General features: G+C 45.9%; 2 protein-coding genes across 5 annotated transcripts in view; both read right to left on the bottom strand.

Moving 5' to 3' along the window:
- Positions 1 to 1571: 1571 nt before the first annotated feature.
- Positions 1572 to 13320, bottom strand: LOC144608166 (claudin-19-like). Of its 3 annotated transcripts, XM_078425630.1 has the most exons (5): positions 12515 to 13320; positions 10972 to 11136; positions 9464 to 9548; positions 4523 to 4669; positions 1572 to 1905 (listed from the first exon to the last, which is right to left on the bottom strand). In XM_078425630.1, the coding sequence occupies exons 1-5, from the start codon at positions 12735 to 12737 to the stop codon at positions 1857 to 1859; spliced, it is 669 nt and encodes a 222-aa protein (XP_078281756.1). In that variant the 5' UTR covers positions 12738 to 13320; the 3' UTR covers positions 1572 to 1856. The 3 variants fall into 3 exon arrangements, with proteins under 3 accessions (XP_078281756.1, XP_078281757.1, XP_078281758.1); XM_078425631.1 differs by lacking the exon at positions 4523 to 4669; XM_078425632.1 differs by lacking the exons at positions 4523 to 4669; positions 9464 to 9548 and having other exon boundaries at positions 12515 to 13319.
- A 5721-nt stretch (positions 13321 to 19041) lies between these two features.
- Positions 19042 to 27028, bottom strand: part of p3h1 (prolyl 3-hydroxylase 1) — a 33327-nt gene continuing 25340 nt past the window's right edge. Inside the window, exon 15 of one of the 2 annotated variants that reach the window (XM_078425227.1) lies at positions 19042 to 19363. In XM_078425227.1, coding sequence (XP_078281353.1) covers positions 19334 to 19363 — 30 coding nt within the window. In that variant the 3' untranslated portion in view covers positions 19042 to 19333. Of the gene's footprint in view, positions 19364 to 23669; positions 25765 to 27028 lie in introns of those variants that run through there. The other variant, XM_078425226.1, reaches the window with a different exon arrangement.

The raw sequence follows: 27028 nt of genomic DNA, 5'->3' as shown, positions 1-27028 counted from the left end.
GTGTGAGCTGCGAGGAGGATGCTATGAGGCTGCAGGGTGACTTGGATAGGTTGGGTGAGTGGGCAGATGCGTGGCAGGTGCAGTATAATGTGGATAAATGTGAGGTTATCCACTTTGGTGGCAAGATCAGGAAGGCAGATTATTATCTGAATGGTGTCAGATTACAAAAAGGGGAGGTGTAACGAGACCTGGGTGTCCTTGTATATCAGTCACTGAAAGTAAGCATGCAGGTAGAGCAGGCAGTGAAGAAAGCTAATGGCATGTTGACCTTTGCGAGAGGATTTGAGTTTAGGAGCAAGATGGTCCTTCTGCAGTTGTACAGGGCCCTGGTGAGACCGCACCTGGAATATTGTGTGCAGTTTTGGTCTCCTAATTTGAGGAAGCGCATTATTGCTATTGAGGGAGTGCAGCGTAGGTTCACCAGGTTAATCCCCGGGATGGCGGTACTGACATATGATGAAAGAATGGGTCAACTGGACTTGTATTCACTAGAGTTTAGAAGGGAGAGAGGGGATCTTATAGAAACATATAAAATTCTTAAGGGATTGGATAGGCTAAACATAGACAAACATAGATGCAAGAAAAATGTTCCCCATGTTGGGGGAGTCCAGAACCAGGGGTCACAGTTCAAGAATAAGTGGTAGGCCATTTAGGACTGAGATGAGGAAAAACATTTTCACCCAAAGTGTTGTGAATCTGTGGAATTCTCTGTCACAGAAGGTAGTGGAGGCCAATTCACTGGACATTTTCAAGAGAGTTAGATTTAGCTCTTAGGGCTACCGGATCAAGGGATATGGGGAAAAAGCAGGAAAGGGGTACTGATTTTGGATGATCAGCAATAATCGTATTGAATGGCGGTGCTGACTCGAATGGCCGAATGGCTTACTCCTGCACCTATTTTCTATATTTCTAAGCGCAGGCAGGTGGGGATAGTGTAGCTGGAACATGTTGGCCAGTGTGGGCAAGTTGGGCCGAAGGGCTTGTTTCCACACAGTATCACACTATGACACTCTATGACTAAGTGAAGGTGGATCCGCACAATAGATTCATATCATTACAGTCATTTTAATTTGATAGGAATTAAAATCTGAGTTTGGGTACGCGGTAAGTCGAGTGAATCATGGACCAACGGTTTGATTATCATTGCTACTTATACCTAAAATTCCATAATTACGTAAACCAATGATCTATTTATGTCCAAATTACATATCTCTCTGGCACATGTCCCAGAGCATTTGAACAGGCATTTGGAATTACACTTCATATTGTTAGTGGTGTTAGTTTTTAGGTTGGGTATTAAATCAAGATCTTTTCAGATTTTCATACGTTGAATTGATTTGAAAACAATTCCGAGTTCTGAGGGTATTGTTCTTCCTTTCACTGAGCAGCCCAGCTGGTGAATCTGCTCACCTTCTCTCTGTGAGATGTGTCTGTCTACATTTACCGACACCACTACTCCACAATGACTCATCTGCTGTGATGCACATTGAGATACACTGAAAATGATCAGTCGTACATCAATGCAACTTTGTTGTTTTCATCTCTGTATCAAAATAATATTGAGATGCATTTCATTGGTCTTTATTTTCTTTCCTGCATCCAGTACAAAGAGTGAACATGTATACATGAAAATATGGTCTCCTTATGCACATGTGACCAGAGAATACAAGAGAGTTCTAATTCCAAACCAGTAGATAAGCAACAGCGACAGACTCATCAATGTCCTGCATATTGTCCAAAGCTCCTTCTTAGTAAAGACACAGAGCTTTAAAATCACTCTCTATTTAGACATTTGCTGATGTGTAGCATTCAGTCAGATTTATGACATTGTTCTGAAATCCCACTGGACTGAGTTGCTACAAATATTGCTCCCCCTTCACAGATGTTGTTTTCTTTAAATTTGATCTGTAATTTAAAAGAAAAAGCAGAACACTGGTAAGTTGTCTGAACACTTTTGACCTTGTAGCTTCAACCCTGTAAATTGAAGTTGGAAGCACTCAGTAATGCAGACATTGCTGTAGCAGCACCTGCTGTGTGTGATATATATAAACGACGTGTACGTAAATGTAGATGGGTTGGTTCATAATCTGCGGATAACAGCAACATTGTTGGCTGTCAGCGTATACAATGGGACATAAATCAGAAATGGGTGGAGAAATGGCAGTTGCCACTTTGGGAGGTCAAATTTAAGGGGAAAGTACACAGTTAATGGCAAGACCCCCATCAGCATTGAAGTACAGAGGGATCTTGGGGTCCAAAAGTCTGCCTAAACCTACCTGATCTCCCAAGTGCTAAACTCCCCCTCCCATTCCCACACTGACCTTTCTGTCCTGGGCCTCCTCTACTGTCAGAGTGAGGCCCAGCATAAATTGGAGGAACAACACCTCATATTTTGCTTGGGCAGCTTACACCCCAGTGGTGTGAATATTGACTTCTCTCACTTCAAGTAACCCTTGCTCTCCCTCTCTCTCCATCCCTCCCTCTTCCCAGTTCGCCGACTAGTCTGACTGTCTTCATTTACATTTATTCTCTGTTTGCTTTGTTGTTTCCTTCTCCAGCAAACAATGATATATTCTACATTTTCCTTGATCTCCATCCCCTTTGTCTCGTTTTCACACCTTGCATTTCCTAATCTCTGTACCTCCCTCTCCCCTGATTCAGTCTGAAGAAGGATCACGACCTGAAATGTCACCCTCTTCAGAGATGCTGCCTGTCCCGCTGAGGTACTCCAGCACTCTGTGAAACATCACCCATCCCTCCTCTCCAGAGATGCTGCCTGTCCCGCTGAGTTACTCCAGCATTTAGTGTCCATCTTGCTTTAACTGATGTTGTGCTTGGCTGAAGGCGGTTCCTGTGCTGTACTGTTCATGTTCACAACCAGGGCAGCACCTACTGATCAAATTCTGTTTCCTGTCACACTTACCTGTTTTGTGAATGGGAAATCATTTGTTCTCTCAAATTCTTTGCTAGGCTATTCATTTACTTTGAGTCAGATCAGGCTAGATTTTGTTTGGTGCCTATTTTATCTCCCATGTTCATTGGTACCTTTGATAACAGGCTTGTTGGGTACTTTCTGTGCCACTTTTTATTAGTTTTGATTAATCTAGTTTAGTTTAGTTTAGTTTAGTTTAGAGATACAGCTGGGAATCATTCCCTTTAGGCCACTGGATCAACGCCCACCATCGATCACCCGTTCACACCAGTCCTAGGTTATCCCATTTTTGCATCCACTCTCTACACTCGGGACAATTAATCTACAAACCGGCACATCTTTGGTCTGCGGGTGGAAACCGGAACACCCAAAGGAAACCCACACAGTCACAGGGAAAATGTGCAAACTCCACACACACAGCTCCTCCCAAGGTCAGGATGAAACCCGCGTCTCTGGCGCTGTGAGGCAGCAGCTCTACCTGCTGCGCCACCATGCTGCACAGTTAATATCTTAATTGTCAGGAGGTGCTTATGACTGGCAGAAGCTGCAACAATAACCACCAGACTATCAGTCACCATACAGACCAGAATGGTTGCATTTGCAAGTTCCCTCTGAGGTATTAGTGTGGTTTTAAAAACAATTTAATAGTTTCTTGGCTACCTTAAGTGTTGTCAGTTTTGTTAATTTGTTATGACCAACCACGAATCCAGAGCAACAATATAACTCAATTTTATAATATTTAACGATGGCTTCTACACAGAAAGCAATTTTTAAATGTCTGAGAGCCAGTAGTCCAGGGTTATGAGAGTAGTAAAATCCAGGAGGCCTGGCTGATGGATTATTATCCAGCGGTCACATGTGTGAGACTGTGGGCAAGGAAGTGATCAGTGTTGGACTAGCATCAAGGTTAACTAATCCTTGTCCAATTCCATGGGGCAACAAGGGTGATGCAAGGGTATATTTATTGCCCTTCCAACTGACTTAAGGAGCATTTACAGGACATAGAAACATAGAAAATAGGTGCAAGAGGAGGCCATTCGGCCCTTCGAGCCAGCACCGCCATTCATTGTGATCATGGATGATCGTCCACAATCAGTAACCCGTACCTGCACAGGTCAGCACAGCGAAAATTATCTGACATGAGGAATGAAATTGATCATTTTATTTTACTGATCAATAAAATGTCAGCAATTACCACATTTTGAGCAGTTGCTGCCTGACAGCTCTAGTGGGACTGTAACAATTTTCAGTTGTATAGCTATTCCTGTCATAGAAGGAGTTTTGGTAACTTTGAATACAAGTCTCCTCGTGTGACTTTTACCTGCTTCCACACACCTGTGATCACCATCAATGTCCGTTTACACAAAGAACTATGTCTCAGTTGAATCAGAAACGGTCTATTACTCAGCTCAACATTCAACAATCTCTGATATTTTTATGACTATGTTATGGAATATTCTGTTGCCATATCTCCTGGATTGTAAGCAACACTGGAGTTAACTCTTTAATTCCTTCAGATGCCAGGTTAATAACCCTAACCCTAATGTAATCCTTGTTTTAATTCTCGCACAAATTGAGGTCCAAACCCACTCTTTGGCTGTGGATAGTTGAGAGGATCTGTAGTGTGCCTGACTTCTTCTCTCTTCATTGGGGCAGGAGCAGCAGAGGAAGGATCCTCCCAGGACAGTGAGGCTTGCGGACGCCCACCCCACAAACAGGGCCGACCCAAACTCGTACCTGCAAAGGTCAAAGCGTCAGTGTCCAAAATATCATTCTTGCAGAAAAGTTGATTATTAGGACTAAATATTTGTGTCTTAACCTAACACATACTTTTTCAAGGAATTTACTCCTCTCATTCTCATGACGAGAATGCTGCCCAAAGTTGGTAAGGTAACAATTACTCTAAAAATTAACAACTGGTGACAGAAGAGGACAAAAGAAGCCAATTGAACTTGAATGGTACAGCTACATCCGTAAATGAGAAACTGGTGTAGTTACTTGAATTATTGGGCCAACGTTGAGCTGCAACATGACCAAATAAAAGATCTGGTCATGTTCCTTGAGATACTGGGTGGAGCAATGCAGGAGATGGCAACACAGAGGGAGGTCAGAGGGAGGTCAGAGAGACATGGTAGCTCAGGGTCACTCCTGTGATCTGGAAAGTGGTTACCCAAGTGGTTACCCAAGTGGTTACCCAAGCTACATTTGTTTCTACTAATTTCCATCCTGCACTCAAAAAAAGGAAGGGTCTCAACCTGAAACATCACCCATTCCTTCTCTCCAGAGATGCTGCCTGTCCCGCTGAGTTACTCCAGCACTTTGTGTCTATCTTCGGGTTAAGCCAGCATCTGCAGTTCCTTCCTACACAACATATTTGTTTTCTCCAATGTGGAGGAGATATCATTGTGAGCATTGAATATTCAGAACTGTACAAAGTGCAAGTGAATCATTGTTTCACCTGGAAGGACTGCTTGGTAATCTGGTAGAGGTAAAATATGTTACATTCCTGTGGTTACAAGGGAAACTGCCATGAGAAGGAGTGTCTGGTAGAGATGGAAGAGCAGACAGGGATTTTCTTGAGGAACACTCTTTGGAACGCTGAAAGAATTGGGAAAGAGGGAATCCTACTGAAGGTGACAGAAACTATGGAGAATAATCCCATGGACTGTGAGGGGAAAGGAATGATCAGCCATGATCACATTGAATGGCGGTGCTGGCTCGAAGGGCCGAATGGCCTACTCCTGCACCTATTGTCTATTGTCTATTAGAACAACAAGACAAACCCTATCCTTGTTTTGTAAAACAAAAGAACTGCAGATGCTGGTTTACACAAATGATAGACACAAGTGCTGGAGTAACTCAACTTCAGGCAACATCTCTGGAGAAAATGGATATGTGATATTGTGGGTTGGAATCGTTCTTCAGACTGAAAGTAGGGGTTGTTGGGGGGGGGGGGGGGGTGGCGCGTGGAGGTGAAAAGGTAGAGGCAAGAAAAGACCAGGACCAATCAGGGCCTCAAGCAGCGTGGAGCCCTGGTATGATCTCAAGAGGGATACAATGTGTTGAACTGTGCAACGGGTTAAATGATGAGGGTGGAGGGTGGGGGCAAGGGCGGAGGTGTGGGGATGATGGCTATGTGGTTATGGGGGATTTCAATATGCAGGTAGACTGGGAAAATCAGGTTGGTTCTGGACCCCAAGAAAGGGAGTTTGTGGAGTGCTTCCGAGATGGATTCTTAGAGCAGCTTGCACGACAGCCTACAAGACAGAAGGCAATTCTGGATTTAATGTTCTCCAATGAACCAGATTTAAAAGGGAAGTCAAGGTAAAGGAATCGCTTGGAGGTAGTGACCATAATATGATTAGTTTTATCTGCAATTTGAGAGGTAGAAGGTTAAACCAGGAATGTCAGTGTTGCAGTTAAACAAAGGGGACTATAAAGGCATGAGAGAGGAGCTGGTCAAGGTCGAATAGAAAAGGATCCTAGCAGGAATGACAGTGGAACAGCAATGGCAGGAATTTCTGGGTATAATCCAGAAGATGCAGGATCATTTCATTCCAAAGAGGAAGAAAGATTTTAAGGGGAGTAAGAGGCAACCGTGGCTGACAATGGAAGTTAGAGGTGGAATAAAACTAAAAGAAAAGATGTTTAGTTTAGAGATACAGCGCGGAAACAGGCCCTTCGGCCCACCAGGTCTGCGCCGACCAGCGATCCCCACACATTAACACTATCCTACACACACTAGGGACAATTTTTACATTTACCAAGCCAATCACCTGTACATCTTTGGAGTGTGGGAGGAAACTGAAGATCTCAGAGAAAACCGACGCAGGTCACGGGGAGAACGTACAAACTCCGTACAGACAGCACCCATAGTCGGGATCGAACCCGGGACTTCGGCGCTGCATCGCCGTAAGGCAACAACTCTACTACTGCGCCACCGTGTATAAAATAGCAAAGAGTAGAGGGAAGCCAAAGGATTGGGCAACTTTCAAAGGACAACAGAAGATAGCAAAAAGGGCAGTACGGGCTGAAAAGATGAAGTACAAAGTGAAGCTGGCCAAGAATATAAAGAATAACAGTGAAAGCTTCTTTAGGTATGTTAAGAGAAAAAGATTAGTAAGACAAATATGGGTCCCTTGAAGGCAGAAACGGGTGAAATTATTATGGGTAACAAGGAAATGGTGGAAGAGTTGAACAGGTACTTCGGATCTGTCTTTATTAAGGAAGACACAAATAATCTCCCAGATTTACTAATGGACAGAGGATCAAGAGAGACAGAGGAACTGAAAGAAATTTGCATTAGGCGAGAAATAGTCTTGGATAGACTGATGGGACTGAAGGCTAATAAATCCCTAGGGCCTGATGGTCTGCATCCCAGGGTACTCAAGAAGGTGGCTCAAGAAATCGTAGACACATTGGTGATCATTTTCCAATGTTCAATTGATCAGGATCGGTTCCTGTGGATTGGAGGGATTGGAGGATAGCTAATGTTGTCCCACTTTTCAAGAAAGGAGCGAGAGAGAAAACGGGGAATTACAGACCAGTTAGCCTGACATCGGTGGTGGGAAAGATGCTGGAGTCAATTATCAAAGAGGTAATAATGGCACATTTAGATAGCGGCAAAAGGATTGGTCCATGTCAGCATGGATTTATGAATGGGAAATCCTGCTTGACTAATCTTCTGGAATTTTTTGAGGATGTGACAAATAAAATGGATGAAGGAGAGCCAGTGGGTGTGGTGTATCTAGACTTTCAGAAAGCCTTTGATCAGGTCCCACACGGGAGGTTGGTTATCAAAATTAGAGCACATGGTATTGGGGGTAGGGTATTGACATGGATAGAGAATTGGTTGGCAGACAGGAAGCAAAGAGTAGGAATAAACGGGTCCTTTTCAGAATGGCAGGCAGTGGAGAGTGGAGTGCCGCAAGGTTCGGTGTTGGGGCCGCAACTATTTACAATATATATTAATGATTTGGATGATGGAATTAGATGTAACACTAGCAAGTTTGCGGATGACACAAAGCTGGGTGGCAGTGTGAACTGCGAAGAGGATGTTAGGAGGTTGCAGGGTGACTTGGACAGGTTGAGTGAGTGGGCAGATGCATGGCAGATGCAGTATAATGTAGATAAATGTGAGGTTATCCTGGAGGGACTGTCATGAGGAAAGATTGGAAAGACTGAGCTTGTATTCACTGGAGTTTAGAAGGATGAGAGGGGATCTTATAGAGACGTATAAAATTATAAAAGGACTAGACAAGCTAGATACAGGAAAAATGTTTCCAATATTTGGGGAGTCCAGAACCAGGGGCCACAGTCTAAGAATAAAGGGGTGGCCATTTAAAACTGAGGTGAGAAGAAACTTTTTCATCCAGAGAGTTGTGAATTTGTGGAATTCTCTGCCACAGCAGGTAGTGGAGGCCAATTCACTGGATGGATTTAAAAGAGAGTTAGATACTCTAGGGGCTAGTGGTATCAAGGAATATGGGGAGAAGGCAGGCACAGGTTACTGATTGTAGATGATCAGCCTTGATCACAATGAATGGCGCTGCTGGCTCGAAGGGCCAAATGGCCTCCTCCTGCACCTATTTTCTATGTTTCGATGAAAGGAGTGTTAGTAGAAGTCACTCAAAATTAGATCATTCAACATTGATACCACTGGGTAGCAAGCTACTCAAGCAAAGTAGGAGGTGCTGTTCCTCCAATTTGCACATGGCCTCCCACTGGTAATGGAGGAGGCCGAGGACAGAAAGGTCATTGTGGGAATTGGAAGGGGAGTTGAAATGGTTGGCAACTGCAAGATCCTGTAGGCATCAGCAGAATGAGCGTGTGTTCAGCGAAACAGTCGGCAAGTCTATGTTTGGTCTCGTCGATGTACAGCAGCCCACATCGGAAACATCGGATGCAGTAGATGAGGTTAGAGTTTACAAGGGCCCATATGTTCTGACTGGGAGGGGAGGGATGAGAGCAGAAAGCAGAGATGCTTCTGAGAAACCTGGCAACTAGGCAGAGAGGAATTCTAGCTAAGGAGAAAGGGAAGTGCCTTTAAAGCACACAATAAAATACAAGAGTGGTGAAGTACTCAGTGGGTCAGGCAGTATCTGTGGAGAACATGGATAGGTGACGTTTCACAGAGTGCTGGAGTAACTCAGCGGATCAGGCAGTATCTGTGGAGAACATGGATAGGTGACGTTTCACAGAGTGCTGGAGTAACTCAGCGGGTCAGGCAGCATCTGTGGAGAACATGGATAGGCAACGTTTCGATGTTGGGACCCTTTTTCAAACTCAAGGATCTGAAGAAGGGCCCCTACCCGAAACGTCACCTGTCCATGTTCTCCAGAGATGCTGCCTGACCCGCTGAGTTACTCCAGCCCTCTGTCCCTTTTCAGTAATCAGAGCATCCAGGAAGCAAAGAAAGAATGCTCTCAATCCCCCAAAATTGGGCTAATTTATCTGGGTATTGTTTTAATTTTTAATTTTGCGGTCATATTTCTGTGGTTGGGTGATTGATCTGTATAATACCTGGCTTACCTGGCATTGACTGGTGTTAAAGGATCAAAGAACTCATTTGAAACATTTGTTGCATACCAAGATACAGCCACCAGGGTGCAGAGTCCTGTGGAGTGGGCAACAAGAAGTCAGGAACAAGTCTCCAACAGTAAATATACGAATCGGCAACCATTCTCATCTTCAAGTGTCCTAACTGTAAATGAACCTCGGTGATTCTAATGAAGAGTATCTATCGACCACAACATTCCTGGAAACGATATCTGCTGAGCTCTCCAATCTCTGCTTCAGTGGTGGATGCTCCAGACCTGATCTCTCCGCTCCTGGGATAGGAAGAGGGATGGGGGAATCCAAATGAACTCCATCTCGATTACGAAACCAGCTGGAAGATCTAAATACATGGGCCGTAACGTTGACCTCTTGCAAAAGCATGTGGTGCAGATAATGCAAATATGAAATATGAAATGCAATGTTGGAGATACTCAGCAGATCAAGGAGCATCTATGCATTGAGAAACGGAGTCATGTTGCAAGATCTCCAATCCTTTCATTATAGCGATAGATTTCGAAGAAGGACATCAATCCTCTTTCTCTCCCCACAAACGTGGTTTTAATCTGCTTCAGTAGCCCATCATTTTCTGTTCTTTTTTAATTATCTTGCATTTGAACCAGCTGCAACAATTATGTTCAAAGCTCGTCTGTGACAAATTTTGTATCTCTAAATCTAAAAAAAATTAACAGGGCAAGGATGAAAATTCAACCAGATCATGATCTATTATGAACTTCCTGAGAACACTTTGGGTGAAGATCTTCCAGGATAAGATGAAGATATCCTATCTGGTCAATCGGAACATTATTAGCTCACAGAACTTCCACTAAATATCATGAATAACAAATAGTAGTCAATGGGTTTAAATAATAAGCACCAAAAATACACCAAATAAATGCAATTTACTGTGAGAAATAAAGGAGAAAGATTAGCCCAGCATGGTCCAGCAATGATTACTGTCCAAAAGAGTATGAAGATAATAAGGTAAATCATTTTAAAATTACTCCATGCATAGGGTTTAAAAGCCTATTGGCTGAGAGAGAAATTAAGGATTAGGCTGGTGGGGATGTCTGACTTTTGAAGTTCATAAATACAATGAATAAGGAACACCGTCAGGAGGTCTTGATGAGGCAAACACTGGAGACATGTGAGCAGAATTAGGCCATTCGGCCCATCGAGTCTACTCCACTATTCAATCATGTTTGATCTATTTTTCCCGCTCAAGCCCAATCTCCTGCCTTCTCATAACTTTGACACACTTACTAATCAAGAATCTATCAATCTCTGCGTTAAAAATACCCATAATCAGATTTTAACAATTCACATTCATGCAGCTAAAGTTACTGTAGTCAGGTAAGGAAAACATTGATGGCACTATAACAATTACGGGAAAAGCCAGCTACTGTTCGAGCATCGACACAATCGCTATTTTGTGAAAGGTATTGTGGAAATACGCTTGTAATTAAAACAAACTTTAAACTGACCGGCCATGAGAAAGAGGACCCCTCCAGAGACGGCAACCCTGCTCTTGGTCAGCGGCTTATTGTCTCCCACCTTTGTGCACTTCATTCCCACCACACTCACAATGATGCCGATAAACCCCAGAACCACAGATACGATCATCAGGGCTCGGGATGCCTGGATGTGCGCTGGGGGTGGAACAATTCACAATCACAGTGTGGACAGAATTATATCAGATTCATTCCACACCATTTCAATTCACAGAAAACACTAAACGAACAATTTATTGATCCCAGATATGCAAACTTTCATTACACAAAAATACGTCGTTATTTTCCGATTAATACATTTGTATCAATTATATGATTTCCCCTTTGAACAGAAAAAATAAACACTAACCATTTATAAACATTTATAAATATATTGGGTGCGTTTTTTAATATATATTAAGAGGTCCAGTTCAATAATATTTGAAAATTCAGAAAAATAGTCCAGCCCTTAATGTTTGTACCGAACATGATGCCAGGTTAGATGACCAGGTTAGATGACCAGGTTACATGACCAGGTTACATGACCAGGTTAGATGACCAGGTTACATGACCAGGTTACATGACCAGGTTACATGACCAGGTTACATGACCAGGTTAGATGACCAGGTTAGATGACCAGGTTAGATGACCAGGTTACATGACCAGGTTAGATGACCAGGTTAGATGACCAGGTTAGATGACCAGGTTACATGACCAGGTTACATGACCAGGTTAGATGACCAGGTTACATGACCCGGGGAGCCATGCAGGCCGATCCTCCGCCAAACAACCGCGCCGCCGCCGCCCAGAACTTGCCCCACAACCTCCACCCCCACAACCCCCACCCCCAATTGCGCTGAGTTACTCCAGCACTCTGTGACCATCCACTTTGTATCGTGTTTGAAACTGGTTTGAAGATCCCAGGAGGTGATCGTGTGAATATTAAGTTCAAGTTTCACTGATAACAGCGCGCGATAAACCCTGCGGTTGTACAGCAGAAGGTGCCGGCAATGTTGTGGTGTCAGGGTGCGGGGTGGGTGTCAGGGTGCGGGGTGGGTGTCAGGGTGCGGGGTGGGTGTCAGGGTGCGGGGTGTGTGTGGGTGCGGGGTGGGTGTCAGGGTGCGGGGTGTGTGTGTGGGTGCGGGGTGGGTGTCAGGGTGCGGGGTGTGTGTGTGGGTGCGGGGTGGGTGTCAGGGTGCGGGGTGCGGGTGCGGGGTGTGTGTGTGGGTGCGGGGTGGGTGTCAGGGTGCGGGGTGTGGGTGCGGGTGTGGGTGCGGGGTGGGTGCGGGGGGTGGGTGCGGGTGCGGGGTGTGTGTGTGGGTGCGGGGTGTGGGTGCGGGGTGGGTGTCAGGGTGCGGGGTGGGTGTGGGTGCGGGGTGGGTGTCAGGGAGCGGGGTGGGTGTCAGGGTGCGGGGTGTGTGTGAGGGTGCGGGGTGGGTGCGGGGTGTGTGTGTGGGTGCGGGGTGTGGGTGCGGGGTGGGTGTCAGGGTTCGGGGTGTGTGTGTGAGGGTGTCTGGGTGCGGGGTCCTGTACATACCGTCCAACAGTAAGAGCGTGTCGTAGACTTTGCACTGGACCTGCCCGGTGCTCTGAGACGCGCACGACATCCACAGCCCCTCGTACAGTCCGACGGCGGTGATGATGGCGTCGCCCGCGTACGAGGACTGTTTCCACTGAGGCAACGCTGTGGTGGAAATGATCCCGACCCAACCTCCCAACGCCAGGAAATAGCCGAGCAGCTGAAAGCCCGAGTTTGCCATCGCGACCCTTTGCCCAAGTATTCCCTCTCCCCAATTCCCCTTCAAATTCCAGTCAAGGGGAAGTTCTCCCGGTAGATCCCGTCTCCGTGATGGCGAGGGACCGGAGACCGGAGACTGGCGGGCGGGATCAGTCCAGGATCAGTCCAGGATCAGTCCAGGATCAGTCCAGGATCAGGGCAAGCGGCGCAACACCGGCGCAAAGTTACACCTTGTCACCAACTACATCCACGCTGACTGAGCCTCTCGATGTGATTGGTTCTCCCGCTCTCCAGCAACTCCCTCATGGAGAATGGACGGGCTATCAGCGACAAGCTGGCACGAATGGCCGCCCAAGTCCACATGCACGCTGTTATTGATCCCAATAGCCTCTTACAGAAACATATTGGACAGGCTAAATGCAGGAAAAATGTTCCCCATGTTGGGGGAGTCCAGAACCAGGGGTCACAGTTTCAGAATAAGGGGTCGGCCATTTAGGACTGAGATGAAGAAAAACTTCTTCACCCAGAGAGTTGTGAATTTGTGGAATTCTCTGCCACAGAAGGCAGCGGAGGCCAATTCACTGGATGTTTTGAAGAGAGACTTTAGAATCTTGTACTAATTGTTTATATCCTCTTGAAAGGGTCATGTGACCTCATTTCCCACCGCACTGAAGCATCATCTTAGATTCCAACTGCAGGACATCTCAAATGAACAAGTAGAGGTCAAGATGGCATCACTTCGTGGAGTCTGACCTTTGAACTATCACATTCAGAAGTAATATTGCACTCTGTGATTCATATCATTTATTCTTGTGTTTAGTGAAGAAGGCAATAAAGGGTTAATAATTGAGTGGAAAAGCAGAATTAAATTTAGCAGCTACTTGGGGTACCAACACAAATGTTCCCAAGACATATTCTCATGCCTTTTAATATGGGACCATTAATTAATAATGTTTTCAATGGAATCTCCCTGTCAGCATAACAAACATCAGACCTTAATCCTAGGATTAAATTCCCCTGCGCTCTTTCAATTTACTCAGTTGTTGATGATTTCAACCCAGACATTGGATTGAGTGTAACTCCCCTGCCCTGTGTGCACAGACCTGTTATTCCATCCCAACTCTTCCCGTCCCCTTTGCCCTGCTGGGCCCCTGAGATCACTTGTCAGTCTCATTATCGCAGGCTCTCAGTTCTCCAGACTGGACCTCCTCACCCTCTAATGCTCTGATTGGGTCTGTGGGGGTCATATAGGGGGTATGGGGAGAAGGCAGGAACAGGGTACTGATTGAGAATGATCAGCCATGATCACATTGAATGGTGGTGCTGGCTCGAAGGGCCGAATGGCCTCCTCCTGCACCTATTGTCTGTCCTGGCGATGGGGATGTGGAGGTGGATGTTATGTTGACATGTGCACAGAGAGAAAGTTTCACACCAGTGTCCCGTTCCAATCAAGCAATGGGTGGTTTGCACTCAATCCACGTTTTAGCTTACAACCAACCAGGCATATTTAGCTTAATGCTGGATTTAAATTCCTAATTCTGAACTTTAATAGCTAACAGTAATAACATTATTGTTAGATATTAATGCCAGGTCAAGGTGAAAACGACAACATTTAGGCAGCAGCAGAAACGACCAATGATTGCAGATTGGTCAATTAACAGAAACACCAGCTTTGTGTCATCCACAATCCAAACTCTTTGGCAAATGGTCTTTGACCTGAAACATTAACTCTTAATGTTTCTATTTCCGTAGATGCTCAGTGTTTCCTGCATTTTCTGGTTTTATTACAATTGTTCATTGGTTTTGATTTCAATATTCCACTCAGGAAGGAGTGTTGCTCTTGAAGTTGTCTCATCGAGCGGAGAGCAGTGTTACCTTAGTGGAGATAGTTCACACCCAGCTTCTGCTGCTTGCTCTATACACAATAGTGGAGATAGTTCACACCCAGCTTCTGCTGCTTGCTCTATACACAATAGTAGAGATAGTTCACACCCAGCTTCTGCTGCTTGCTCTATATTCATCAGTGGAGATAGTTCACACCCAGCTTCTGCTGCTTGCTCTATACACAATAGTAGAGATAGTTCACACCCAGCTTCTGCTGCTTGCTCTATACTCAACAGTGGAGATAGTTCACACCCAGCTGCTTGCACTATACACAACAGTAGTGCTGCTTGCTCTATACACAACAGTGGAGATAATTCACACCCAGCTTCTGCTGCTTGCACTATACACACCAGTAGAGATAGTTCACACCCAGCTTCTGCTGCTTGCACTATACTCACCAGTGGAGATAGTTCACGATATTCAGTCGTTTAAAGCAGTGAGGACGTGAGAAAGTTTCATTCAGAAAATGGATTCTCCAATCTCCATGTTTTGGCATCTGTACCACAATATCCAGTCTGGAGAAGGGTCTCGACCCAAAATGTCACCTACCCATGTTCTCCAGAGATGTTGTCTAACCTGCTGAGTCACTCCTGCACTTTGGGTCCTGTGTAGTTATTATCCTTTCAATGCAGTATCAAGTATGGCTGTAACACTGAGCAAAACGCAATGTGCTGGAGGAATCCAGTGGGTCAGGCATCATCATATGTGGAGGGAATGAACAGTTGATGTTTTGAGTCTACTTGAGTCCACTGGATTTCCTTCCTACAGTCTGGGGAGTGGTGTGGTTTTACAGGTGTGCCGTTGAATATTCCAAGAAGTTTTCAATTCTTTGTTCCGTACTTAAGTTGCCAGGAATTGATCTAATGGGAAACTGTTCAATCTACTTCGCATCCACTCCAGGAACCAGCATTCTTTAGTCAGGACCTGTATTCTGCACAACACCTGTCGTGGGATGTTCCCCATTAGATATCATTATTATTGTCACGTGTGCCTTGGGTACAGTGAACAGCTTTCTGCAGCACCTGGTCTTGCAGATCAGATTGCAATATCCTCAGGTTAAGAGACAGAAGTGTATCAGGGTTCTAACTAATCTCAGGTGCTTCTTGGTAAAAGCTGCGTCTGCTCTCCCCGCCCCTGAGATGAAGAAAAGCAGAATAACAGAAAGTATCCTGGTGAGGGTGTGGATCGAATCAGAGACAAATATCCTCATCACCTCTCATTCACAGTGACAGATGTAGAATGGCTACAAGGGTTAATCAGCAGAAAGCATCTCACACAATCTCCTCCCAGAGGCTGGCAACTAATGAATTGAATAAAGAAGTGAAGAATCACAGGCCTCATTCCCACTTACCATTGACCAGCACCACCACACCGAGCATCAAACGTTTCCACTGTACCTCGATACATGACAATAATAAACTGAACTCCCCATTGAAGGTATGTATCTGCACCACAGGAAACCCAGCACCATGTATGAACGTGGGGAGAGCTCCAAGACAGCTTCCCTGCAGACACCAGAGTACAAGTAGCTCAGAGACTCACGATGCCTCTCCCAAGATGTCCACACATACACTGACTGTTTTAAAGGAGTGTAGGAAAATAACTGCAGATGCAGGTACAAATCGAAGGTATCACAAAAAGCTAGAGTAACTCAGCAGGTCAGGCAGCATCTCAGGAGAGAAGGAATGGGTGACGTTTCGGGTCTGAGGAAGGGTCTCGACCCAAAACATCACCCATCCCTTCTCTCCTGAGATGCTGCCTGTCCCACTGAAATACTCCAGCTTTGTGTGATACCTTTTGACTGTTTTAAAGCTGCCTTCACATTACCTGGGGAGAACCGCCACAGAATGCACACCCCATAGAGGTGTCTGAGCACTTCAACTCCCCCTCCCATTCCCAGTCTGACCTTTCTGTCATGGGCCTCCTCCAGGTGCCATAGTGAGGCCCACCGGAAATTGGAGGAACAGCACCTCATATTTCGCCTGGGCAGTTTGCAGCCCAGTGGTATGAACATTGACTTCTCCAACTTTAGATAGTTCCTCTGACCCTCTCTTCCCCTCCCTAGTTCTCCCTCTATCTTCCTGTCTCCACCTATATCCTTCCTTTGCCCCGCCCCCCTGACATCAGTCTGAAGAAGGGTCTCGACCTGAAACGTCACCCATTCCTTCTCTCCTGAGATGCTGCCTGACCCGCTGAGTTACTCCAGCATTTTGTGAATAAATACCTTCGATTTGTACCAGCATCTGCAGTTATTTTCTTACACCCCATAGAGGAGTTCAACTGTGGAGTCCAGGCCATTAATGTCCGTGCTTTCTGATTAATACTTTGCCCAAGGTCAACATCACATTACAGGCTCATAAAATAGTCATTTCAATCACCTCTGAGGTTAATGCGTGGTAATAACTGACATTCTTAAGACTTTCAAATAGCGTATTAATGCTAATAATGAACATTCCAGCATGCTTAATGCTGAAATAAAGGAGTTCAGACAAGTTAAACAACTGAACAACACTCCCAGCCCCATGCCTGTTAACCAGCTCCTATCCCAGTATAAGATGCAGAGAAGTGTCCCTCATTCCCCAACATAGCCCCTTGGGGAAACTTAGCTTCAAAGATTAATTAACTGGGGAATTTATAATGGGGAGCACAGAAGTGGTGGAGCAATTAAGCCAATACTTTGGTTCTGTTAATAGGAAGGAGTTATGAAAGGAAACATTAGTTAACAGATAGTTCTGGAGAAAGTAATGACACTGAAAGCCATTAAATCACACGGCGCAATAATCTGTATCCCAGAACACTAAAAATGGTATCCTTGGAAACAGTAGAAACGTTGGTGGTCATCTTTCAACATTCCCCGGGCTATTTCTGAATTCCTCAAAACTAGAAGGTGGCAAATATACCCTTACTATCTGGCTACCAATTTAAACAGGAGGTTTGCAAGATATTTCCTTATCATTGTAGTATATTTGCCAGAATACCACATGAATGGGGACATCAGCCACATTCCCAGGGTAACGTAACAGGCAGAATGAATTGTGGTTGTACGCCACAAATGAGGAGAAAAGCTCGAAGCGTAGCTGTCACTGAGACACTTCCATGCCCACTTTCACACGAGGATGGAACCTATGTCTTTCATTGCATTCCCAGCTCTTACCAACAGGTTAATATTATAATGGCAGACACAATTTTATGCAAAAGAGCATATTTGGTATCCAGCTGTTGATCTTTGGTATCCAGCTGTTGCTATTTGGTATCCAGCTGTTCCTATCAACAAGTCAAACGGAGCTGAGTGCCGGGCAGGAATGTGCATTATCTGTATTTATCTCCCCTGGAATGTTCTGTTGACTGATTAATACGTGGATACCTTCACACACAGAAATTCATTAACAAATATTTCACAAATTTCTTTATTATCTGATTCAAAACATCAACACAATCGAGTATTGTCACAACAATATTCAAAACATCAACACAATTGAGTATTGTCACAATGGAAATAAATATTGACCTTTCATGTTCACTTGGATCTACTCGGGCCTCAATTCTCAATTGTTTTCTTATCAACAGGTCTTAGGTGTCCCTTAAATGTTTGCAAACAGTAAAAGCTGAAGCACATCAGGTGAGGCAAGGCTAAAGACCCATAAAATGCAACTCTTGAGGACTACGACTTCCCAGACCTCATGGACAATATTGAGCAAGACACACAGTTTGTGCCGCAGTGACCAATTACCCACTTGCACCACTTTGTGATGTGTGAGGAAACAGCAAACCCACGCAGTCACAGGGTGAAACTCATCACAGATAGCACAAGAGTCAGCATTGAACCTGAATCACTGGCTCTGTGAAGCAGCAGTTTTATTAATTAAGCTCTATGTTTCCCTGGTTACATATCTCTACCAGCATTTTCTGATTCCAAAGTTTCGTGAAGCCTGTGTGGGTTCTACCAATCGGTGGTGGCCAGTGTCATCTTCTTCGCTGTCGTGTGCCGGGGCAGCAGGGCGAAGACTACAGACCGCAACAGGATCAACAAACTCATCAGGAAGGCTGGCTCCGTCCTGGGGGCTGAGTTCATGGGAGGTGGTCTTGGAGGGGAGGATGCTCCTCAAACTGCAGAGCATCCTGGACAATACAGCTCACCCCCTCCATGACACACCGGTCAACCTGAGGAGCACCTTCAGCAACAGACCGGTCCCACCAAGGTGCAGCACAGAATGTCACAGGAGATCCTTCTTCCCTGTGGTTATCAAACTGCACAACTCCTCCCCCTTCTGTTGTGGGGTAGACTGAGACTGAATCCCCTCCCCCCATCCCCAATCTTTGCACATCCCCAATTCTTTCCACTCATCACTTTAATTTCATGTATTTTGTGTTTTTATGACTTGGCAGATCAATTTCCCTCCTGGGATAAATAAAGTTCTATCGTATCGTATAGTAAATATTTATATGTAAAACGTTTTCATTCCTTTCAAGGTAAAATATTTTTGTGTTTCACACAGTGCAATACTGAAGAGTCTTTTACATTAACATTTCTAAGTCATAAAACGAATCTGTACTCGGTCTGAAGAAGGGTCCTGACCCAAAATGTCACCTGTCCATTTCCTTCCACACATGCTGAAGAAGGGTCCTGACCCACACCTGCTGCTTGACCTGATGAATCTTTCAGCATTTTACTCTTTGCTCAAGGTTCCAGCAGCTGCAGTTTCTTGTGTCTCCTCACATTCCAAGCTGGATTTTTCATAAAAGTATTGGAAGTTCCTTGTAGATCTGGCAACATTATTAGAGAGTGAAAACTCTAGTTAACTCAAGGTCCAGGCCTAAGGTCCAAAAAGCTGCCTGTCCTGCTGAGTTACTCCAACTCTTTGTGTCTATCTTTGATTTAAACCAGCATCTGTAGTTCCTTCCTATACGTTAACTCCAGATCAATGAGCTTAAAACTGAGGAAAGTTAATCGTAAAACAGATGTTAATGTGCAGTGGAACTGTGAGAGGCCGCAAGATTAAATGATGGGATCTGAAGAACTGCAGGCAGGTGGGACTAGTGTAGCTGAGACATGTTGGCCGGTGTGGGCAAGTTGGGCTGAAGGGCCTGTTTCCACGTTGTATCACTCTATGATTAGTGTAGTTGAGACATGTTGGCCGGTGTGGGCAAGTTGGGCCGAAGGGCCTGTTTCCATACTGTGTCACTCCATGACTCTATGACTAACCGGTTCGGTGTATATTGGTGCCGATCCCCTGGAGTAGCACTGACAGGGTATTGAAGGTACCTCCTCTATGACTTCCTTTCATTTCTAGATAACCGTTAGAACAGAGTAGCATCACATTGCCTATATTCCACAGAACACAAGTTCATTTGGCTGAGGAAAGGAAAAGGTTAATAATTAAATAAACAGAAGAACAAAGTAAATCAGGAAAAAGTGGGAGTTGAGAAGATGAAGATATTACAGAAATTTACAGAAAGTTTTCAAAATAAAAGAAAGGTAAAAGAAGAAATAAAACATCTTTTGATTTAAAAAAGAATATATGCAAAATAAGTGGAAGAGGATGAAATGTAAAATGAGAGGGAAGGGTTACAACTCCTCTGAAACAATCGCATCACTTCCCATTTGGCTCTTGTGGGTTCACTACAACTGGGTAAATGCAAGGCTGAGTTAATCCCGGTTATTGTAGATGCCAGAAGTGGACTGTGTGGTACCTGTGGTCCCTTGAAACACCCTCGATCCTGTGTTCCACATTCCACGTTCCACATTCCAGCTGTGGTCTGCCATGTAATCCTTGGGTAAGTCTTGAGCTGTCACTGTGGCAACTGGTCAGGGACCTTTCATCTGTAGCTTTACCAAGTAGTTAGAATATTTTAAAATTTATAATCAGCTCTCAACAGTCATACATATGCTGCTTGTTGATTTCATGATTAGTATTCCAGCCGATCGTTTCCTGTTTCATGTTCTCCTTTGCTAGTTTAATAATATATAATATATAATATATAATAATATATAGTTTATAGATTTAGATATTGGGTTATCATAGGATCATACAGCACGGAAACAGGCCCACTGACCCAACTCATCCATGCCAAGTGGAGATGGTCAGAGCTTCGGGTTCAGAGGCCTGAGCATCACCACCACTTTGTCCTGGATCAACTACAATGAAGCTACAGCTAAAAATGCACCGATGTCTCTTCTTCCTCAGAAGATTAAATAAGTTTGGCATGTCTCCAACATCTCTTAGCAACTTCTACAGATGCACCATAGTATGTTCCTGACATAGCGAAAGGCAAAGCTGGCAAGAGCAGGGAACCCTAGATGACCAAAGATATTGATCCTCTCATCAGAATTAAAGGGGCTTGAGTCTGGGATCAAGTGAATCCCTTGAGAGGTTAGGGGATGCAAGAATATACATGAAGCAATCAAGAAGGTAATAAGTGGGCATAAGATAGATTAAGATGAATCCAAAGACATTTTAAATATATTAAGTAGAAAAAAACTAACTTAGGACAGAACAGGGCCTCTCAAAGACCAAAGTGGAGTTGCAGGAGAATTTGCTGCTGTTTTTACTGGGGACATGAAGACCAGGAACTCACAATAGTTAATGGAATGTGGGGGATGATCTGCATTATAGAAGAGGAGGTGCTGAATGTCTTAAAATATATGATGGTAGATAAATCCCCAGGGTCTGATCAGGTATATCCAAGAACAATGTGACAAGCCAGAGAAGAAATTGCAGGAAAAGACACAAAGTGCTGGAGTGACACAGCAGATCTGGCTGCATCTCTGGAGAACTTGGACAAGTGACATTTCGGGTTAGGACCCTTCGTCAGACTGATTGTAGGGAGTTAAGAAAGCGGGAAGAGTTGGAGGCAGGACAAAGTCTGGCAGATAATAGGTTGATAGAGGTGAGGTGGAGTTTGATGGATGGTTGGACATAGGCCAGAGATGAAAAGACAGAAGGTGTGAGACAAAAGGATTGTAGAGTTGCAAATTGTGAAGCTAGAGGAAGGAATTAGGTGGAAGGGGAGGGAGAAATAGGTAAAATTTCGGGTGGAGTACAGGGAAGGGTGGCAAGGTTGTCATTATCTCTGATACCTCTCTCCCCATTCTTGATCTCTCTGTATCCATCACTAAGGACCGACTATCAACTAGTAACCGATTCCCAGTTTTCTAGACTACACTTCCTCCCACCCACCCTCTTGCAAGATGAAATTCCCTATTCTCAATTTCTCCATTTCTGTCACATCTGCTCCCAAGATGAAACTTTCCAATCGAGAAGATGCAAGATGTCCTCGTTCTTTAGTACACGTGGTTTCCTCCAGTTGTCAGAGATGCAGCCCTCACCCACGTCTCCTCATTTCGTTAAGTGGAGTGCCACTCATGTGACATATCTGCTTGCCACTTCTGCAACATCTCCACACATCTGTGCTCGTAGATGGTCGGGATTGGAGAAGAACAAGAGGCCAATTGCAACAGGGGCCTGACACATAGATCCCAGGCTGTGCCTACCAACCAGGGAGCTGGCTACAGTACAGCATCTTTTGAATAAAGGCTAATCTGTAGAGCTCTCTTCCCACCCAATCTCATCACGATCCTGCCCCCTCCCCCCCACCACGTCACACACGAAATCCAGGTCCGTCACAACCCACTAGGGTTGCCAACTGTCCCATATTAGCTGGGACATCCCGTATTTTGGGCTAAATTGGTTTGTCCCGTACGGAACTGCCGTTATCCCGTATTAGACCCGCGTCAGCGGTCGGCTGGGACAGTGTAGGCTAACGGAGTGTGTTTGGGGAGCGGGGCCGAGTGTGTTTGCCTAACGGAGGTTTTGTAGCAACCCGCCTCCCAGCCCAGGTGGCTGCCATTGGTGGAGCGGGAGCACGTGGCCTCTGGCTGGGTGAAGTCACGTGGGGCACGGGGCGGTGACGTCACCTTGTCCCGTATTTGGGAGTGAGATAGTTGGCAACCCTACAACCCACCCAAACATCTGCAGCCATCTCTCACTCTCTGCATCACCCACCATTATTAATCCTCACCAACTGCGGCCCTGCCCATAAACCTCATTGCCCAGTTCCAGTGTTTCTGCTCCTTTCTCTCCCAGTCCAGAGGTGGCCTTTGATTCACTGATTCCACCATGTGGTCGATGTAGGAATTGCAAGGACCGTTCAAGCACCTGCATTTGGATGCTGTTACAGGATGGATGTGGAGGCTTTGGAGAGACTGTGGAGGTGGTTTACCAGAATGATGCCTGGATTCCAGGGTATTAGCTACAGGGAGAGGGTATCAGCTAACCCCATTCTCCTGCCTGAATCTATCTATCTCTACCTTAGAAATATCCATTGATTTGCCCTCCACAGCCTTCTGTGGCAGAGAATTCCACAGATTCACCACCCTCTAACTAAAGAAATTCCCCCTCATCTCCTTCTTAAAGGAACATCATTTAATTCTGAGGCTGTGCCCTCTGGTCCTAGACTCTCTCACTGGTGGAAACATCCACTCCACATCCACTCTATCCAGGCCGCTCACTATTGAGGTCCCCCCTCATCCTTCTAAACTCCAGCGAGTACAGGCAAAGTGCTGGCAAATGCTCATCATATGTTGAGTCATGAAACAGACATGCTTTTCTGAGCTTTGCCATGAGAAAATAGGAAACAAGTCAATGTTGCTCCAAGTGACTGTGCCTAAAGGCTGCTGGGAATCTTGCCCCATGACTCCCGGAACTTGGACAGGAGCATTCGAGCTGCTGCTGAGCCAGACCCCTGCAAGTGATGGAAGCAGAGTCCCACCTCACAAACCACACTCCCCTTTGGTCGTCGGTGGAAGAGTCTGTGATTCCCACCAGCCAGCTCAAGCCCAGCAGCCTGAGGGTGGACACTGTGCTGGAGTAACTCAGTCTGTGAAGGGTTCCGGCCCAAAACTTCACCCATCCTTTTTCTCCAGAGATGCTGCCTGACCCGCTAACTTACTCCAGCACTTGGTGTCTATCTTTGGTATATAGCAACATCTGCAGTTCTGCCCTGCATACCTTGAGCCCGAAGGACTCCCTCAGAAGAAAAACAGTCGGAGTCACACTGAGAAACACGGCAAAAAATGTATTTATGAATAAAACTCCACAAGAGCTGGGTAGAGAAATATTGACACCTGAACAAGTCGAGGCATCAAACAGAAATCATGCAACTACTGTTGGATTTGTACTGAATGGGCAAGTGGTAGATGTATTACTAAGACAGTGTAATGCATGAAGAGCAAAGTCCAGTCACATCAAAGGGAAACGAGGCAGAGCTGGCCCAGTAAGGCAGCTGCATTGACCCAAGTGTGACGTATGTTCTCAGTTGCAGAAGAGGCATTCTGTCGAAACAGCAAGAAGCGTCACCCATTCCTTCTCTCCAGAGATGCTGCCTGTCCCGCTGAGTTACTCCAGCCTTTTGTGTCTATTTTGTTTTGGATCTTTTTTGGTCAAGTTTAAAATGATTAAAATTGATGCATTATCATATCTACCTTTTCGTCTTCACCTCTAGAAGGCCTCAACACTTCCTCCTCCAAAACCTCACGAGCACACACATTGCATGGCAGTCAGGGGTAAAAACAATACATATTTTTGGGAGGGGGAGGGGGAGGGGGAGAGGGAGAGAGAGAGGGGGAGAGGGAGAGGGAGAGGGAGAGGGAGAGGGAGAGGGAGAGGGAGAGGGAGAGGGAGAGGGAGAGGGAGAGGGAGAGGGAGAGGGAGAGGGAGAGGGAGAGGGAGAGGGAGAGGGAGAGGGAGAGGGGCAGTGCATATTTGTGCAACTCTGAAAATCAGAAATATAAGCGGTGAATTCTGGAAACATGGAACTGCCAACCTGCTGTGTATCTCAATAAAAGTCCTCTGACATTTGAAGACGGTCCCTCATGGTTCTCTTTGCTACCATCATCTGCACTGTATGGTGTGAAGTACAGACCACTGATCATGGACACAGGTAGGGGGATGATCATGGACACAGGTGGGGAGGTGATCATGGACACAGGTAGGGGATGTTCATGGACACAGGTAGGGGGTTGATCATGGACACAGGTAGGGGGCTTGCCATGCCGCAGGATATCATTGGGCCACGGGGGAGGGAAGAAGAACAGGGTTACGATAAATAAATGGCCACGCCTGGAGTGTCAAAGGCACCAGATGAGAGGAGGATGGCACTGAGGGAGGGATGCAGTTCCACAGTTTTGAGCTCCTAAATTGGAAAACAGTTATCAGGAACAACTAAACAATAAACCCATCTGCCCTTTGGTGAGGCTGCATTACCACTTGTGTGCGCAGCTGTAAGTTGTTTTACAACTCTTGCTTTGTAGATGGACCATTCAGAGCTGCTGTTGACCTTGGATCTGGGACGGTGGGTGCTGGCTCCTGGGAGGAGTCCATAGTTTTTATCATGGCCTCAGGAACTTTGCTGCCTTCTGTCATTGGCTCCTTCACCTCCGTCTGTTGCTCTGGAGTGTCCCCCGCAGGTTGTGCCACGTCCTGCGGCTTGTGGATGGGCTCAGGGGCTGAGGGCTCGCTGGACCGGTGGTCAGTGGGGATCTCACTTGGCCGGCGGTCAGTGGGGACCTTGCTTGGCTGGTGGTCAATGGGGACCTTGCTTGACCGGTGGTCAGTGGGTATCTCACTTGGCTGGTGGTCGGTGGGGATCTCACTTGGCCGGTGGTCAGTGGGGACCTTGCTTGGCTGGTGGTCAATGGGGACCTTGCTTGACCGGTGGTCAGTGGGGACCTTGCTTGGTCGGTGGTCAGTGGGGACCTTGCTTGGCTGGTGGTCAATGGGGACCTTGCTTGACTGGTGGTCAGTGGGGATCTCACTTTGCTGGTGGTCAGTGGGGATCTCACTTGGCTGGTGGTCAGTGGGGATCTTGCTTGGTCGGTGGTCAGTGGGGATCTTGCTTGGTCGGTGGTCAATGGGGACCTTGCTTGGTCGGTGGTCAGTGGGGACCTTGCTTGGCTGGAGGTCAATGGGGACCTTGCTTGGTCGGTGGTCAGTGGGGACCTTGCTTGGCTGGAGGTCAATGGGGACCTTGCTTGGCTGGTGGTCAGTGGGGACCTTGCTTGACCGGTGGTCGGTGGGGATGAGCTCCTTGATGTCCCCATCATTTGGCCGCAGCTCCTCCTCCATCCCAAACAACATCTTCACCAAGTCATCAGCCTCAATCCTTTCCTGGGGACAGAGAGAGCTGGTTGGTCATCGGACACCGAGCTACTGACAGCTGGACCGCCAGGGTCTCGGCACAAACACTGTGGCTCCAGGGCCTGGTGCTATGTTATACCTTCCCATGGTCTATGTTCCAGACTTTTCTATGCTTTATACTTCTCCATGTTCTATACTTTTCTATGGTCCATGTTTAATAAAATGAAGAGAGAAGGAAAATTAAAACATTACAGAAAAGGAGGGCCAATGAAACAGGAAAATCTACCTGATTTAGCATTACATACAGTATATTGTAAATAGCTGTGGTCCCAGCACCGAGCCTTGCGGTACCCCACTAGTCACTGCCTGCCATTCTGAAAGGGACCCATTAATCCATACTTTTTGTTTCCTGTCTGCCAACCAATTTTCTATCCATGTCAATACCCTACCCCCAATACCATCTGCTCTAATTTTGTCCACTAATCTCCTGTGTGGGACCTTATCGAATACTATCTGAAAGTCCAGGTGCACCACATCCACTGGCTCTCCTTTGTCCATTTTACTTGTTACATTCTCAAAAAATTCCAGAAGATTTGTCAAGCATGATTTCCCCTTCGTAAATCCATGCTGACTCGGAACGATCCTGTTACTGTTATCCAAATGTGCCACTATTATATCTTTGATAATCGACTCCAGCATCTTCCCCACCACTGATGTCAGGCCAACTGGTCTATAATTCCCTGCTTTCTCTCTCCCTCCATTCTTGAAAATTGGGATAACATTAGCTACGCTCCAATCCACAGGAACTGATGCAGAATCTCTCGAACATTGAAATTGAAAATCTCTCGTACATTGAAAATCTCTCGAACATTGGAAAATGAAAAGGAGGTTGCTCTAGAAATCGGGGAAAATGATCACTATTGCGTCCCCGATTTCTAGAGCCACCTCCTGAGTACCCTGTGATCCAGGCCCTGGTCAGTAGATAGAACTTACTGTGGAAATGGAAGATCCTGTCTGACTGGAGTGACCCCATGAACTACCAGCCCTGCTCGTTGAGACTGAACGTGGAAGACGAGGAGAGGGATGGAGTCATAGAGTGATACAGCTGTGGAAACAGGCCCTTCGGCCCAACTTGCCCACACCGGCCAACCTGTCCCAGCTACACTAGTCATAGAGTGATACAGCGTGGAAACAGGCCCTTTGGCCCAACTTGCCCACACCAGCCAACATGTCCCAGCTACATTAGTCCCACCTGCCCATGTTTAGTCCATATCCCTCCAAAACTGTCCAATGG

This window comes from Rhinoraja longicauda, chromosome 30 (genome assembly GCF_053455715.1).
Source record: "Rhinoraja longicauda isolate Sanriku21f chromosome 30, sRhiLon1.1, whole genome shotgun sequence".
Classification (NCBI taxonomy): Eukaryota; Metazoa; Chordata; class Chondrichthyes; order Rajiformes; family Arhynchobatidae; genus Rhinoraja; species Rhinoraja longicauda.
The sequence above is the reverse complement of the archived record's forward strand: the minus strand, read 5'-3'. Positions and strand labels throughout refer to the sequence as shown.